This window comes from Podarcis gaigeae (assembly GCF_964106915.1).
Source record: "Podarcis gaigeae genome assembly, chromosome: 5".
Taxonomy (NCBI): domain Eukaryota; kingdom Metazoa; phylum Chordata; class Lepidosauria; order Squamata; family Lacertidae; genus Podarcis; species Podarcis gaigeae.
Genome location: NC_139681.1, coordinates 73033068 through 73050863, shown reverse-complemented (window position 1 = coordinate 73050863; position 17796 = coordinate 73033068). Strand labels below are relative to the sequence as shown.

The 17796-nt window shown below is 40.8% G+C and overlaps 1 protein-coding gene across 1 annotated transcript in view; it reads left to right on the top strand.

The window, feature by feature from the left end:
• PID1 (phosphotyrosine interaction domain containing 1) overlaps positions 1-17796 on the top strand; it is a 101000-nt gene that overhangs the window by 23494 nt on the left and 59710 nt on the right. The window contains exon 2 of the mRNA XM_083738629.1: positions 8439-8585. Within this exon, the coding sequence (XP_083594755.1) occupies positions 8439-8585 (147 nt within the window). The remainder of the gene's footprint in view (positions 1-8438; positions 8586-17796) is intronic.

The following is a 17796-nucleotide window of genomic DNA, read 5'->3' as shown; positions in this document are numbered from 1 at the left end:
CGGGTTGTGGACAGACCCCCGGAATGAATTTGATTTGTATTCGGAGGGTCCACTGTATACAGTATGATTCATTCAAGTACAGTGGTGAAACTCCTCTCCACTCCCCCGAGACCCATTTTGCTGAAGAATGGTATACAAATTCTCAAAATGAGTGGAACCTTTAACAGAATGTAGCAGCATGGCTTGCTGATGTTCAGTGTTCTAGCCACTCTATTCCATTTCCCTTCACCTGCTCCAATTTTGGCTGTTACTTGTCTATCTTTCTTTTGATACCCCCTTCCCAAAAAAAGTGCAATTATTTCCAGAGAGTTGCCTAGCCTTGTTTGCTTTTAGCAGCAAGTTCCTTCCCACAAGTACCTGGTGAAGAGACTAATGTGGACAGGTCATAGTATTCTGGAGAGTTGATGGTTTGTGGTGTTTGGAAAAGTCAACAAAATACAGTTAAGAGAGCATTTTTTAAAAACCCACTTTAAGATACTTTTGTTCTTTCTTCCTATTATCTGTCTCTTGAATATCCAGAAATGGCAGTAGGTACTTCTGTCATGGTACTTGCCACAAACTTTTCAAGGTTTGTGTTAAAAGACTTTGCTGTGTCTGCTTAAAGTGCTACAACTGCTAGGGGGACAGAAGGGCTGCAAGGTGGAATCTGACACCATGGAGCGGCAAGAGTGTCACCTCCCTGGAAAAACTGAATTTTGCAGCTTTTAAAGAGACTCAACTGAGGAAAAGAGTTGCAGAGTTGGTTCGTTTAACCAGAAAGGACCTTATTATTTATTTATTGCACCTATATCCCACCAATTCTCCAGGGAGCTCAAGGACCTGGTGTACATGGGTCTCCCTTCCCTCATTTAATCCCTACAACAACCCTATGGGGTAAGTTAGGCTGAGAGACAGTGACTGGTCCAAGGTGTGACATTCATGGCTGAGTGGGGATTTGTGCCCTGGTCTCCCAGGTCCTAGTTTGACACTGTAATCACTACAGCACACTGGTTCTCCAAGGTGTGCTGTGTTGGCTGAGATACAGCCTTGTAAGGGCATTCATAATAATTGATTTAACAAAGGTGTTTCTATGGGCTTCCAAACTCCCCTCTCAGAGTTTGAACTTGGAGTGGACTTTTCTCTAGTCGCACTTCAGAAATAGATAAACTCAGACTAAGATTTAAATAAGTCTACAGCTCAGTCTGGGTGGTTAGTTCCACCCTCCCCCCCAGCGGATGAGGTGCTTCTGGTTAATTAGGCCTTGCTTGTTTCAGCAGTTTGATACTCTTAAGGCATGGGGAAGACATTGGTCCCATCAGCGTTTTGGGACTAGAGTAAGTGAGTGGCAATGTGACCTCAGGTCAGGGAGGTGTTGGCAGAATGGTCTTCTGTGCAGGAGCTCCTGGTGCAATTTCCTCTAGTCCTTTGATTCTTCAAGTTGATGCATCATTCCTTGAAAAGGAGAAGTTGGGACACTTGGTGACAGGGACAAATACAAGTTACACCACTCCCCCACCCAAACGTTTAGTTTCTTTGAAGTCCAGGATCATAAAACATTTTAAACACATTTTTAATGATTTTGAAACAAGTACAATAACTATTAAACACTTATCTGCAACACGCAGTACCATAAGCTCATGTTCTTACTCATTGAACCATAGCCTTCACCTGAGTTTACCAGGATGTTGTTATTTTATTTTTCTCAGTGGCTTGGAGAGCAGATGACTTTGAGAATGCTCGACTTCTTGTGTTGTCAGTTTCTTTCTCTTGTTTTATCTTTCCTCTGACTCTGGATCCTAGCCAGTGAATTTCTTTATAGAAAAAGACCCTCCTAATAGAATACAATACAGTCCCAGCTGTTAGGAACTACTCTCCCCTCAGTAGGTTTTCAGACACCCAAACATATCTTGTAGCATCATGTAGCACAACTTGTCCCCTAGACCTAAGACAGATGTAGCCTTATATCTATGTTAGCTAGAGTTATTTGATCTCTGTGTGATTTCTTAATTTGACTTCTTTGTGAGGCTTCTGAGAAACTGTAATCTTGACTAGCTTGTTAACATTTTCTTTATTCCTCTATGCTTCACAATGCTACCTCCATTTTTAGATGGTTTTTCAAAGTCACTAGCAGAATTCCACAATTTTTTTTCTGGAGCTGAGGTGGTCTGTCTTCCAGAGCTGCTAATAATTCTCCATGCTTAAGGTTTAAGCCATCGTTTTAAATAAGGACCTTTTCATCTTCATGCACTATTCCCACATCCCAGTTCCAAGAAGTACCAATGCCAGTGCTGTACGTATACTGTGCAATTGAAACTTGTATGGTACAAGAAGTAAAACATAGTTGGGCACTTATTATTTTTATTTTATATTATTTACCCAAAGTTCCGCATGCTTATTTAAGCAGAAGAGCCTTTGGACCTTTGCTGCTCTGCAAAATGATGAAGTGTTATATTACTTCAGGCAAATATTAGACCATTTTAGAAGCATGGGGCTTTAAAACAAATGAAGTCTGTTGTTCCTTCAACCTAGATAGTCAATATAATTTCATTTCCCCATGCTTGAAAAAGTGATGGTTTTACTTTGTGATGACTGGTAAGAGATGCACGAAGAAGCTTTGAAGAAAACAGTTCCTCTGCATTTGTTTCCAATAGCAACTTCATTGATAATAATTTCTCCCACCCTGACAACCAGATGTGGTTGTTCTCAGCTGATACTATAAATGCTGAAATAAAATAGTTGAAAATTAAATCAATGTTACGTAATGCTTGTAGCTGAGAAAATATGAAATTGATATTCTCCCTGGGCCAGAACTCCACATAACATGAAACTTCTTTTGCATTAGTCTATCTCTTTCCCCCAGCTTTTTGCTCACTAGTTCAGAGAGATTCATGACTCTGTATGGTAAAAGATCTGATCCAGTAATCTTTCTATATGCATGTTTAGAGGATTTACAGAAACACTTTGGAAAAGCATGTATATTTCAAGACAATCAGACTTTGTTGGGCAACTTTACACTCCAACATTTCATTGAATTTGATAGAGTTGTAGTTATTGTTCCTGAGTGATACGAAAGCATATGTATCTTGCAACATGTGCTGCATCAGATCTTGGGCTTGTTTAAGATTAACTCACTACTTTAGATTATTGCCAAAATCTATAGAAAAGTAATACAATAGTAGAAACCTGCTTCTACCCCCCTGACCCAAATTCTGATGGTGATCTGAGGGAATAAAATTAAGGCATCCAAGAAAATATATATGATGCATCTAAAATCCACAAAGACCATAAAGGAAATCTACCTTCTAATGGGAGTATGGGGGATGGGGAGATGGCTTTAACTTTGATGAGAGGCTGGGTTTCAGTAGTTTTACATCCTGAATAAACAGCTAGTTTTCTTAAGAAGCTGGTCTCTCTTTGTCTGTGGAAGCTGGAAGACACCTCAGACTCCATTTTAGTGTTTATATGGAGTAGCTTGGCAGCTGTGCCTCTCTAATCTCCTCAAAAAGCATCTCCCTCTTCCTTTCCCCTCCCGAACTAAAGTTGTGCCATGGTTGCCTTGGCCATACTCCAGTCTGCCAAGATGAAGCTATATAGTTGAAAAGTACCGGTAAGCATAGCTATATAAATAGCTCTCTTCTCTAATTGGCTACACTTATCTGTACAACGTATTACCTGTCTTCATTTGTGGCTTTATAACATTGCGCAAGAATGTATAGGTTGGAACAGTTTGCCTTCCAAATACATTCAGCTGCGATAGTGGGGCTAATAGTTACATATCAAAGTAGTAGCAAAAGACCAAAGTATGTGAAATGTGATCTGGCTGAGTAGATAATGTGGGGAAGATGAAACGCTACGTAATTTAAAAATGTACATATTATTATGTAAACATTCTGTTGAACCGGTGATTACTTTATCATTGACTATAAAGGTAAATGGACAACTTTTCAAAGTCAGAATTAAAGTCAACACATTTGCTGTGGGTAGTAACCTACAAAATAAGTTAATATTCATGTTTCAAATCCCATACATCTGCCTGGTTTATACTAATGCTGAGCAGCTGCCGCTTTACTTCGTGGATTGGAGGAGCAGGTGTATGCCCATTTCTGGAGGCAGAAAACTCACTCTGAATTGGACCGAACACGGGTTAGAGCTGAACGTCAAGCCAGCAATTGGTGATAGTAATGGTGAAGAGGACCTTCTTCACCGCCTCTATTGCATCTGCAGAAAGCAGCAGCAGGAGACTCCTTTAGGTGGCAGTCTAATAATGGAACCACCTCCACCACTGGGGCCTGGTGAGGACCCCAAAATCTCCTGCAATGATTTTGCAGTTTTTTCAGATAAAGTCACTCAGATTCAGAAAGAGGTAGACTCCACTGTGGTAGCAGGGCCGGGGCAGGAGAGTGCTAGAGTACTGTCTAGTCAAGTTGCATGGGATCAGTTCCAATCTGTTATCTCCGAGGATGTGGACAGGCTGCTTGGATGAGTGAAACTGACTACCTGTCTCCTTGATCCTTGCCCATCCTAGTGATTGGGAGTGGCCACTGAGGCCATATAACACATATCCTGAAAGACCTACATTGGCTCCCAGTACATTTCCAAGCACAATTCAAAGTTGGTGCTGACCTTTAAAGCCCTAAATGAGCTTGGTCCAGTATACCTGAAGGAGCGTTTCCACCCTCATCTTTCAGCCCGGACACTGAGGTCCAGCTCCAAAGGCCGTCTGGCAGTTTTCTCACTGCGAGAAGTTAGGTTACAGGGAACCAGGCAGAGGGCCTTCTCGGTGGCACCTGCCGTGTGGAACGTCCTCCCATCAGATGGCAAGGAAATAAAAACTATCTGACGTTTAGAAGACATCTGAAGGAAACCCTGTATCGGGAAATTTTCAATGCCTAATGCTTTACAATTTTTATGTGCTATGAGCTGCCTTGAGTGACTGGGGAAACACAGCCAGATGGGTGGGGTATAAATATTATTATTATTATTAGTAGTAGTAATTATTTCCTCAACTATGTATTTCAGGTAGCGTATAATGCATGTGCATCATGTGTACTGTGACAGTGTCCCATCTGCACAATTTACTCCCCACAGAAAATGTTTTTGAAAACTGATGTTAGCATTTTGGGTGTGTGGCTTGCCTATGGTGCAAAATAGCCTGGTACTGGCACTGGTCAGAGGTGCATATGCTCTCACCATACAATGTCTAAGGTGCACATCCACTTTCACCATTGCTAGAAGGAATCCTCAACAACTACTTTTATACCGCTTAATTGCTGAAGTTTTTAAGCAGTGTTCATAAGATTACAAAAATCATTCAATGGGCAAAATCAATTAAAATCATAATAAAACAGAAAGCTTACTTAAAAATGCCTGCTGAAATAGAAATGTTTTTGTCAAGCGCATGAAGTTCAACAGGGGACTAACTGATAATATAAATGTGCTTGTTTGCTTCTGAATCTTCTTCCATATAATTTTTCTAGTTTAAAATTGGGAAGATGAGAGAAGATTATATTAGCTGTTATGCAGCCTAGCTCTGGCAATGGCTGCTCTCAGTCTTACGAATCACTACCAAAATTAGGTCTGGTCTGGACATATAAGTTAAGATCAGAACAAGCCAAGTGTATGAGAAAAGGATGGCAAGCAAAATGTGTGACAAGGAAAGAATTTAGTATCAACTGCTGACTTGTAAATTTGATGGGAAATATCTTCGAACTAATTTCAGTGTATTGAATTAACAGCAACCTTAATCATTTCCTTACTGTTGTGGAAGTTTTTTGGAAACTGAACTGCTTGTACAAACAGTAAGGAAATATTGGTGCACCTATGTATCACAGGGGTCAGCAAACGTTTTCAGCAAGGGGCCGGTCCATTGTCCCTCAGACCTTGTGGGGGGCCGGACTTTATTTTGAAAGAAAAAAACTGAATGAATTCCTATGCCCCACAAATAACCCAGAGATGCATTTTAAATAAAAGGACACATTCTACTCATGTAAAAACACGCTGATTCCCAGATCGTCCGTGGGCCGGATTTAGAAGGCAATTGGGCCAGATCCGGCCCCCGGGCCTTAGTTTGCCTACCCATGATGTAGCATGATACATGAGTAGGATGGCAAAGCAGCTATTACTTATGCACACTTTTCATGTTTATGGTTTTTCAAGTGTGTAACCACTTACCATTATGATAGCTTTATTTATTTTGGTTTGTGGTTAACTTTTCATTCAAGAACTTTTCATACTGTTTTGCCGGGGTCACCAATATTGTGTTTATGTAAAGTATGCTAATTGTTTGTTGCTGAGAACTTCTTGTGAAATTTGAATAAAGAATTGTTTGTAAATAAAGCATCCGTGGGACATCTGTGATTACATAAAACAAAAGTAGATGGGGGACAGTGAAAAAAGATATAACCATGTAGTTTGTAGACTTAAACTTGAACGCACACCGAAGTGTGGCTGCTGCCTGCTGGGGCTGCATTGCTTTTAGTGAAATGCACACATTGCACATTGAACTGTATATTCTGTGGAAAGTTATTCAGTGCAGTTAGATTGCATGGGCACTCAGACACACAGCATGCCTTTGGTGACCTGTGCCACAAACTAGATATAATGAGCACTCATATTGGAGTGCTCTGTAGACTGATAGCTGTGGTCTTATATATACTAGCCTTTTGCTCTCTTTCACTCTCGTCTGATGTTCCTAACCCTTATTTTAGACATTCTTTGCTTCTTTTGCATTCTTATGGACGTTTATATATATTTTCTGTTTTAACTCATTTTAGTGGTTTCTTAAAAATAGATTTTGAATGACTGTACCCCCTCCCTCCTTATGCTGGCCTATGACCATAATAAAGTGTTGATTGGTGATGGATTGGTAGTTTAAATTCCCTTTTGAATGGTGGGAAGTTCTTGGAGAAAGTGAACCTGAGAATGCATAGTGTTATGTGCTTACCACCACCAGTGCCGGATTTACATATAAGCTAAACAAGCTATAGCTTAGGGCCCCACTCTCTTGGGGTCCCCCCAAAAAAATCTAAAAGAAAAAAGTCTGGATACTTCTTCTTAATTGTATTTCAGTTCAACAATTACTTTGATAAAATACATACCGTAGATTCCGGCGTATTAGGCGACTGGGCATATTAGACGACCCCCCAAATTGGCAGCTGCAATTTGGGCGTTTGTCTTATAAGCCCAGTAGCCTAATACGCTGGGCAGCTCCGTGCTGGGAGAAAGCCGCCCGGCGTGGAGCGGAGCCCGCCACTGGTTGCTGCTGCTTCGGAGCCGCCGCCGCCGCAGCAGTGGGTGGGCTCTGCTCCATGTTGCCCATACTCGGCGTATAAGATGACCCCCAACTTTTAAACCTCTTTTCTGGGGTTAACAAGTTGTCTTATATGCCAGAATCTACGGTATTTTTTAATGTGCAAATGGCTTTAGATGCCTATTAGGTCCATAAATTACCATGTAGCATATATTCAACACAAAAAAACCCAGTGTCAATTTGTTGTTGACAAAGGACAGCTGGACATATAAAGGGCCCCATTACCTTAGGGCCTCATCAAACCTCATTTGATGAGCTTAGGGCCTCATCAAACCTAAATCTGGCCTTGACCACTACCATGGGTGGTGCAAATCTTGAGCTTGACTTCCTTTTGGAAGAGTGATTGCTGGAGACATATGGTATTTTGAAATATTTGATTTATCTACAAATATACAGTACATATAGACCAGAGAGAGAGGTGGGACGCTCCCAGTTTTGGGACCAGATGCAGCCTTACAGGGCTTTCTTGTTTGACTTGCTAACCTCTCCCTAGTTCCCAGTCTTCTCAGGCCCATTTCCCCTGCTAGTGAACTATTTCCCGCTGATCAGAGGAGTGGGGTGGGGATGGGATGGGGGAGGTCATTGGAAGGGCTGCTTAGCGGAATCACCTCAGAAGGAAAGAAACAAGGAAATGGCAGAGTCTCTCTGCAGAGCTACCAATGGAGGTAGTCTGGTTTTCCTGTCCCTTCTTCCTCACTAAAGCTTTCTGTGGCCCCAGAAATGTAAGATATGGCATAACAATGTAAGATGTGGCATAGAGGTCTACAGAAGAAAGGGGGAAATGATGGAAATCAGAGGGCTACCTTCCATGAGCTTAAGAGCATTCTACTTTCACAAGAATAGGTTTGGATCCAAACCAATCTTTTCAATGTCCTGTGTTAATGTTTTTTCTCTCTTCCTATCTCTCTTCATTTGTAATTTGAAAAATGAAAAAGAAAAGCATATATTTCAAACCTCCCTATCTTGGATTTTTACATGAACTTAAAGCAGTTTTCATTCCTTCCAGCATTGTTTCCATGTCACTGCACAGATCATTAGAACAAGTCAGGTAGAAATATTGACCTTCACGTTCGTTGTCTTGAATTTAAACACATAAATTCTGCAAAATAAAATAAAAATCTTCTGTCTTTTTTATTCTTTTTTCATTTAGCACTTTCAGACCATGTTGAAGACTAAGCTAAATGTCTTAACCCTTCGGAAGGAACCTCTCCCCACAGTGATCTTCCATGAGCCAGAAGCCATTGAGCTGTGCACCACAACTCCATTAATGAAAACCCGGTCACATGCTGGATGCAAGGTATCTAATAATTCAAAATCCAGGCAACATGCCTGCTGTGGAAATATTCTGCACCAATAGAGAGACAGTTGAAAAGGGGTGAGAAATTTAAACACCTATAGTATTTAAACAGCAGTTTTCCACAAAATTCAAAATAGAATGTTATTAAATCTCAGAAAAATTTACCGTGAAGCGATCCCTGGACTGGTACGAACCATAATCATATCCTCTGTTAGGTTAGGTTTTTTACTTTTAATTACTTTAATTTGGCCAGATTCCTCACTGACAGATAAGGAAGCTAGAACCTAAAAATTGTTGAACCCTTGAATCAGAGGTAGGAAAGTAGATCCAGTCAGTGGGATGGATTCTAACTTCCCCTACTCCCTGCAGGTCAACTTTTACAGTGTGTGGGATCACTTTCTGGTCAGTCACACAACATTGCAATGATGTCAAGCAGGTGACACATGTCAGTGTTCTAATGAGATTGCTGAAACTACCGTTCATACAGCAATTTCCTTTGAAGGTGCGTGATCGGCCACAGGAACGCACCTTCAAAGCGGGTTGTTGTCTCTGCCAAACAGGCATTAGCCAGTTACAAAAAACACCTTTGAAACTTCCATTTTCCAATGCAGTGCAGCTGATCCCATTGGGGCTCCCTGGGACAGACACTGAGTCCCATAGGATGTCAGGTGTATGGCAGGAGGGGCTGTTTGTGAGGAACAGCTTCACAAGCCAAATTAGGACCCATTCCAGGCCTAATTGGTTCTGTGGGCCAGAGGTTTCCCATCTTGGCCTTGAATGATTCTTATTTTAAGAACCACACAGTATCAATTCTTAGAGGTTGAAACATTTTAAGAAATAGACTTATGAATAATAATGATAAAAAATTGGCAGAAACTTAGCATGTTTAAGGTCAGAGGTTGCAGTCCCTGAGTAGATGGACTGCGGAAGACATCTCTACCTCAATACCAGGAAAGTTGCTGCTAATCAAGTAGAAAGTGCTGGGCTATGTGGACACAGGTGAGAGTGAGGTTTCCATCAGTAGAATGGGGAGGGAAGCAATATGCAATGATTCCCCCTCCCTCTGCTCCCCCTGTAAATCTGTTCTGGAGGGCCCTTGAACCATTTGGAACAGATTCAGAGGTTTACATGGGAAATGGTCAAATAATGCTTCTCTCTTAGTTCTGCTGATGCAAGCCTTATTGGCAGCTGAGTGACATGTTTGGCTACAACCCTTAGCTGTATAAGCTAGTGTCTTGCCCCAATTTTTATCCTTTATCCTAACAAATTTCATTTGGTTGGATCCTTACATTTGGGGTTTCACTCATGGAATGGAGGGGAATCTTTAGCTCAGTAGGTGAGACTGTTTGTAGCTCTGTGGTAGAGTACATGCTTTGCATGCAAATAACCCCACATTCAGTTCACAGTATCTCCAGACAGGGCTGTGAAAAAACTTCTGTCTGAAACCTTGGTGAACTGCTGCCAATGGTCTGGCTATGTACAAGGCATCTTATATCCTATGAGAGGCAATTTTTACCACTTGCCCCTGCAGCCTCTTCCTCCACAAACATCTGCTTTGGAGAACTGGGGATCCTCCAGAACAGAATGGGAGGTGGCACAAAAATTGCAGGGTGATGGGAAAGCTGTCTTTTCTTTGTGAAGGAGTGTATTGGATATAAGCCACTAACTTGAGTCACCATTTTATTATTGTGTCTTTACTTTCTCTGTCAAAAATAATTTAAAAATCTCACGTATTAATGGGAAAAACAATTTATGTGTTTATACAGTCAGCTCTGTTTATAATATTTAACTCTCCGGAGACAATGTAGCTGTGGGAATAGGATCATGAATTTGTTGAGACTTGTACCGTCTTAGCAAAACAGGGCTCTTACGCATTAACATGTTTGCGGAATCAAACATACTGTAAAATGTATTGTACCTTCTGCTATTGAACTTGAATTCCACATTAGCATTCTTCATAATCCACACCCACTTCAGCTGACCACACCCACTTCCTGGCATATGGCCCATTGGAAGTTGTCCAAGGCTGAAAGCAGACCGCAGACCAAGAAAGTTAGCCACTTCTGCCACTAGCAAGTTTTGGATTATTAACCTTTCCTTCTGGGTCCTTGAATTCTGCACTTTGTGAACTGCTCATTTCTAAGGAGAGTTATATTTATTGTATGGTTGGATCCTACTGAGCTTTGATGTTCATGGGGTTCTTAGGATTGAGCATTTGATGTTCATGGGGTTCTTAGGATTGAGCATTTCCAGAAGAAAATGTCAGAGGAACTGAACATATAAATAGTAAAAGATAAAACAATAGGTGTTTTCGTAGCAAAATATGTTGACCTTGAAATCAGCTACCAAGTTGGGGGTTATCTGTTTCCATGGGGGGAGGTCTTGAACGATTTCTCAAGCTCAAAACAGTAAACATAACATATTCACTGGCCTGCACCAAGCAATAAAATAACTTTGAGCTATTATGATGGCAACACTGGAGACCAAAGTGGCTACTGGATACATCATAAAGAAGGAGGTCCAAAATGGTGCCCATTATGGCAGAATGCTTATGTGTGTCTGTCAGAGTAGCTGAGTTTTCTCTGTGGGTACATATGGATTAGCTAGTTGCCCAATGCTTCAGTCCACACTTAGTCATTATACTCTTGTGGTTGTTACCCATCACTATGAGATTGCAGGTGAACTATGGAACTATCACAGCTACAAAGAGATGAGCCCTCCCCAAAACAGTTTAGCTGTTGATGCTTGACATGGGATGGGTTGGCTCTTGTCTCAAAGCAAACTTTAAGCCATATGGTATGGCCAGAGAGATCACTCCAGTCTCAAAGAGGGAGCATTTGTGATAGCCACCAACAGAAGAGATTTGGGATGGGTGGGAAGAGAAGCAAACCATCATTTAAGTGAAACAAATCATAATCTTTGAGCTACATCCTGGCTTGTTAAAACAGATTAAGGCTTAGCATTTTATTCAAAAGCAGTCAAAACCTATGTTGCTCGAGTTTAGATGCATTTTATGTATGGGATGGTTTGGATCATAAGATTAAGAGCTAACCATGCTATACTTTTTCTGTTTTTGGTACTTAATCTCCTTTTTATCATGTAGCTAAGTCAACAAGCTTGGCCCTTTCCCCTTGTCTGCAGTTGTTTCCAACTGATGTTTTAAACTATGTTTTTTGACACTAGTAGAAGAACAGCACAGGTTGCTATGAAGACAAAGATGGCAAAACCTGAACAGTGAAACAGAATATGCCAATTCTCCATGCCCCTATAAATAACAAATCTCCATGAACAATATTCTGATTGGGAAAATGGCCAAGGAGAGAACAGGTGTCTTGGTGTGCCTGTTTGGCTTTGACCAGCATCCTAATTATTTATTGATTTCCAAAGTGTCAGAATATATTGTGTGAAAATTGCTGGCACAGTTTGTTAATTTTCATTAGAAAACACTTTCCTTCTACTTCAGAGGCACACAATTATATTTAAATTTGACATTTGAATTTCTTGATATTAAAGGTAGCATGCTCCACTTATAATGTTCATGCTAGTTTCTAGCAGTTTCTTTACATTAGACAAGAACTAGCACATATTTACTATAAATAGCAGTGAATAAATTATGGTTTGACTCTGAGCTGCCACCTCAAAAGTGCAGCTTACAGGTTAGATAGTGGTTTTGCATTGTGTCCCCTTGCACCAGGTTTGGCAATTCACAAAGCTGTTGGCATTTTCCATTAGCACTTCTATACTGGTCTCTTTCCACAATACTCCAAACTGTTTGGAATGTTTCCAAATAGTTAATCCGCTTGGGAGACTTCTAGAATTACTAGCAACAGACATTGTCAGGATATGCTAGCCCTGTGCTACACTGACAGCTCAGGTGATGTAGTGTAAATAGTGTTGACATTCTGTAGAGCAGGGAAAGTCAATGTACCCTTCATATATTGTTGGACTCCAGCTCCCATTTTCCTTGATCATTCATCATGCTGGCTGGGCCTGATGGGATCTAGAATCTAGAAAACATATTGACGGCACTACATTTAATTTTCTTTACTTCAGAGCAGGCTGCTTCAAGCTTGAATTCCCAGATGTTGTTGCGTTACTACTCCTATCATCCTCAGTCAGCTTAGCCAGTGGTTGGGGATTATGGGAGTTGTTGTCCAACAATATCTGGAAACCCAAGCTTAAAGACACTACTATAGTGAATGTTTGTCTTGAAATTGCTGATCTGCCATTGAGTACATTGTGCAGGCTTATACAGGTTATAGTCTTTCAAGCTAACCTACTTCCACAGTGGTTGTGAGGGTGAAAACAGCCCCAAGTATGCCGCCATAAGCTCCTCAGTGAAGGGTGCATTGCAAATAAGACAAGTAAGTACTTTGCCATTTCCCCACAGTTCGAACAGAAATCAAGATATCATGCTTTCTCCCCTTCCCCTCTCTGAAGTCAGGAACTTGTAGGAATGATTCTTGTGAATTGTTATTTCAAACCACTCATTACTCAAATGCAAAATGACAGAGGTTAAAAAGGTTGCCTGTAACTTGTGGGGTTGTGTTGCAAGTTTAATACTTTTCTTAAATTCTTCAATGTGAAACCAGTTCAGTACAGTCAGTGATCAGAGTCAGTTCTTATTTCAGTCAGATGTTTAGTCGTGCTTTTTGAAAAGCAAGTGTTGTTTGTCTTGTTTCTACCACACTGCTTGACATCTTCATTTAACTTGGACTGACCCTTCTGTCTTAAGCATATGATGAATGGTGCTTGCATGGTTCAGGTGACAATCACTCTAGCATATAGTTTTGCAAAATGGCACTTGCAATTGTATGGTGGTGCATCTTCTTAAATTGGAAGATTGCAAACTTCAAGTTTTTATTTCCTCTCAGCTCGACATGTCACATTAACTAATTTTGGGAAGCAGCTTATTTTACCATTATTACAATTGAAGTTTTGGATGTGGAATATTATTTCTGTAGCAGGAATTACAATGTTACCCTTGGAGGGGGAAAAAGACACCCAACGATTACTTTAATTGCTAGCAGCAAAAAAAGCATGAGTTAAAAAAAATTGAACATATTCTGTGCCTACAGAAGACGTTAACTCTGAACCCAGAGTGTACCTTTAGCTGTACTTACATATCTACATTGCTTAGGATTTACATTAAGTGTGTCATAGCTTTTAAGAAAATCAATCCCACATTATAAATAAAATGAATTAATCACTGCACATGGAACACTCCACTTTATATGGAGCTTGACTTCCTCGAATCAAGTACAGTCTTGTTGTGAACTATATCCACATTCACTTGGACCAGACTGTTGCATTAATACATTACTGTGTTTGCGTGTTTACTCAACATCTCAAGTTCTTACCATCTCAAGACTTCTCCTTTGATTACACATCCTCACATGGTAAAACTGCCAACGCAATCATTTGACATTCATAGCTGACCTTGTCTGTTTCAGCCACAGTTGGTTAGCTGATGCATGCATTGCTAAAGCCACTTCCTTTTGTGACTATTGTGCGGTAGCAACCCATTCTCGCCAGTACAGCTGCATTTCACAAAATATGGAAAGCAGCTAGCAAATTCTTTCAAGGTTCTTTGCCAAGTTGGTAAGTGGTAAGCTGACCACAACCACTTCCCTTTTCAAAAAGGGTAAATGCAGATTCCTAAACAAACAAGGCCCAAATTCTCAAATGGAGTGGTTTAAAGGAAGATGATGCAGCAATTTTGCTAAACGTAAGCAGGTCTAAACTGGTTTAGTGCCTGGATGTGAGAATTATATCCATGCAACCTTGACTTCTTTTAAAGAAAGGCAATGTATGAATGAAATAAATGTTGGTAATGAATCCATAATTTCCTCTTGCCATCTCATTTCTCTTGATTAAATGTTGCTGAATTCATTTCACCAATTGACACAGTTCCTTATTCCCAAATTGCATTGCTTGGCTTCCACTTTCGATGTTTGTGTGTGCTAAAAGAGAAATTTGCAGACACCTTGAAATCCCCAAACTGTTTTAAGGATAGGCTCATCATAGGGAGATACCCAACAGAATGTGCCTTTGGCCTAGCTGCACGATTTCAGCCTGCATAATAGACTTGTTCCAAACATTGCCTTAGCTTTGCCATGAATAATATTGCTTTAACAAGGATGTGAAGGGAGGTATGGATTTCAGAAGATGAGCTATTGCAAAATTCCAAGAGTTTATAATACAGAAAAAGCTTTTATACAGTAGCATATCCAAGCAGATTAAGAAGAACACGAATGGTATTAAGTGCTTACAAAGAAGGCAAGCGGAATGTGGATACTCACTGTTCGCCAGTGATTCCTTCCTTAACCAAAAGACCTTTGCACAGATAGTGATTGCAAAGTCCTGGTAAGAAGAGGTACCTGACCACTTCAGATGTAGTCAACATGATGCCCTCCAGATATTTTTGGATTAATGCTCCCATCATCCACGTCAGTTAGCCTCACTGGCTGGGACTGATGGGAATTGTAGTCCAATATATGAAGGGCACCACGTCAGTTACCCTGGAACTACATCAGCAGTCCTCAACACAATGATATTTGGTCACCTGAAGAATAGCAAAAGGAATGAAAAAGGCAAGTGAAAGGTTAGAGGCAGAAACTCCATGGATCCAGCTAAGTGGAGAAATTAGGTCAAAGAGTTTGGCTGTGGAACACCCAGTGATGTGTACCATGATGGCACGAGTATAGGGGTGAATACTGTTATGTATCCCACCTATACTTCAAATGATGTGCACTGTAATCATATGTTAAGCTGGCATCAATGGTGTTGAGAAATGGGAAGACATTTTCAGTCATGTCATGGAGACAGGAGACCGGTATATCTGTCTCTACATAGCTTTAGAAAAGCTAATAGTCTCCAAAAATTGGAATGAACAATACATATGTGATTGTCCTGAAATGAAAATGAATCATTGAATGCAGAGCAGCTGCCAAGTCAACAAGCATCCATGTCTCACTCAACAGAATAGCTAGTTTATCATCTCCAAATCTTGGAGAGAGCTGTGTCGTATGCCGATTTACTTATTTCATGCTTAGGATGATCCGTGAAACCAAAAGAAGCTTGTTCTGTGAATGGATGCAAAAATAGATACATGCAATAAGAATGAAAAGAGGAGAACATTATTGGATTATGACATCATGATAAGATAATTAGTCTTCAGGGAAGAAATCTCAGCTTTTCAGTACTGAACTACAGTGTTGGAAAAGTTTAACTGAGCCAGCTGAATTCATAGTAAGGAGACCACAGTGTGCGTATCAGGCTGCATATACACCATACATCAATATGTACTATTATACATGCATCTTTACAGCAGGTTAGCCCTTTAGTCTGCAGTTGCTGATAATTCAGTGCTGTTGTTCTTTTTGTGTAACAGACTGTCATTCCAACAGCTACAGAAGGAAAACCAAATCTATAACTTTTGAACTAAATATATATTGGTAAAATGTTTTCAATCACTGTAAATGCAAATGGCTAGATTGTTTGAATACAGGAGCATTTTACTTTATGGGAGCAGCAATTGAAGTTAGGAAGAAAGGAACTTCCAAAGTTCCTTTGCAAATGTGAAATAGTGAGTGGCCCAAGGGTATTAAGTAATTTAGTAGCCAGGTGACATTGTTGTGGCTGATATTCAGGTATATTGATGTTCCTGGTATGTTGTCAGCATCATAGTAAAGGGAATTTAGAGCCAGTTTATCCTTACAGTGTCCTCCATAATCCAGAGAGATTCTGTTTCTCTTATAATCCAACATTACTGTTTTAACAACTGGGTGCTACCTGATGTAGAGTTCTGGTATATTTATGTGAAGCTATTTGGTAACCCAGATCTTAAACGTGTTGCAATATAATCACTACAAGAAGAAAAATATATGCTAAGAACTGAGTTTGGCATTGTACATTTAGGTCCAACATTGCACACAACATTGTTACTTGCTCCACTTTCATTTGCAGGGTCTCAGTTGCATGTGGGGATCTGAACCTGATCTCATGCTCTGAGAGCCAGGGTCAGCCCATGACATTTAGCTGCCTGAAGTAGAGGACAAGATGGTCCATGTAGAGAAGATGAGTGGACTGGTTGCTGAAATTTATTTCAGTATAGCAAACAGAATAATGTTCTTCACTGCACCTGAGGGCAGCAAGCTATTTTACTGGAGTGCATGACACATACAGTTGTGCCCTCCAGCAGAAGGGCATGGCCAAGAGGAACAGCCAGAGGACTGCTACCACCATCCAGAATTGGCTGCTTTTGGTGGTTGCATCACTTTACATAATCGGTCAGGCCCCGATTGACAGACCCTATATTTGAGTTCTGCATCATTAACCTTACTGAGTGTGGTGTGTTACATCCTGCAAAATTTGATTATACCAAGTGGTATGTGATGCAAGGATATTAGACACCATAGATTAAGGGTAGCCAACATGGTGTCCTCCAGGTGTTATTAGATTCAATCAAAGATGATAGGAACTGTGGTTCAACAATTATGTTGACCACTTCCGCTGATTGTCTATTCTATACTTAGAAGGAATGTATTTGAGTGTTAAAATGTATCTATACAGACCAACTTCTTCACAACAGAGGTCTTTAATGTCTTGCACTTTAATATGATTTTCAGTGTAAACCCAGGACAGTTTAATAAAACTGAACCACATTGAGGGGGCTGAAATTGTAGTATAAAAGGTAAAGGTACCCCTGCCCGTACGGGCCAGTCTTGACAGACTCTGGGGTTGTGTGCCCATCTCACTCAAGAGGCCAGGGGCCAGCGCTGTCCGGAGACACTTCCGGGTCACGTGGCCAGCGTGACATCGCTGCTCTGGCCAGAGCCAGAGCCGCACACGGAAACGCTGTTTACCTTCCCGCTGGTAAGCGGTCCCTATTTATCTACTTGCACCCGGAGGTGCTTTCGAACTGCTAGGTTGGCAGGCGCTGGGACCGAGCAGCGGGAGCACACCCCGCCGCAGGGATTCGAACCGCCGGCCTTTCGATCGGCAAGTCCTAGGCACTGAGGCTTTAACCCACAGCGCCACCTGCGTCCCTTGAAATTGTAGTATACAAATACCCAAATAAATTACTATCATATAATGTTTTGAATATTCTGTTTAACATGCAGGGATTAAAACAGCAACTTGTGCATACATACACATATAGACACACACAACTTTTCTAATCTGAACAGTTGAAATCACTTTTATGCCA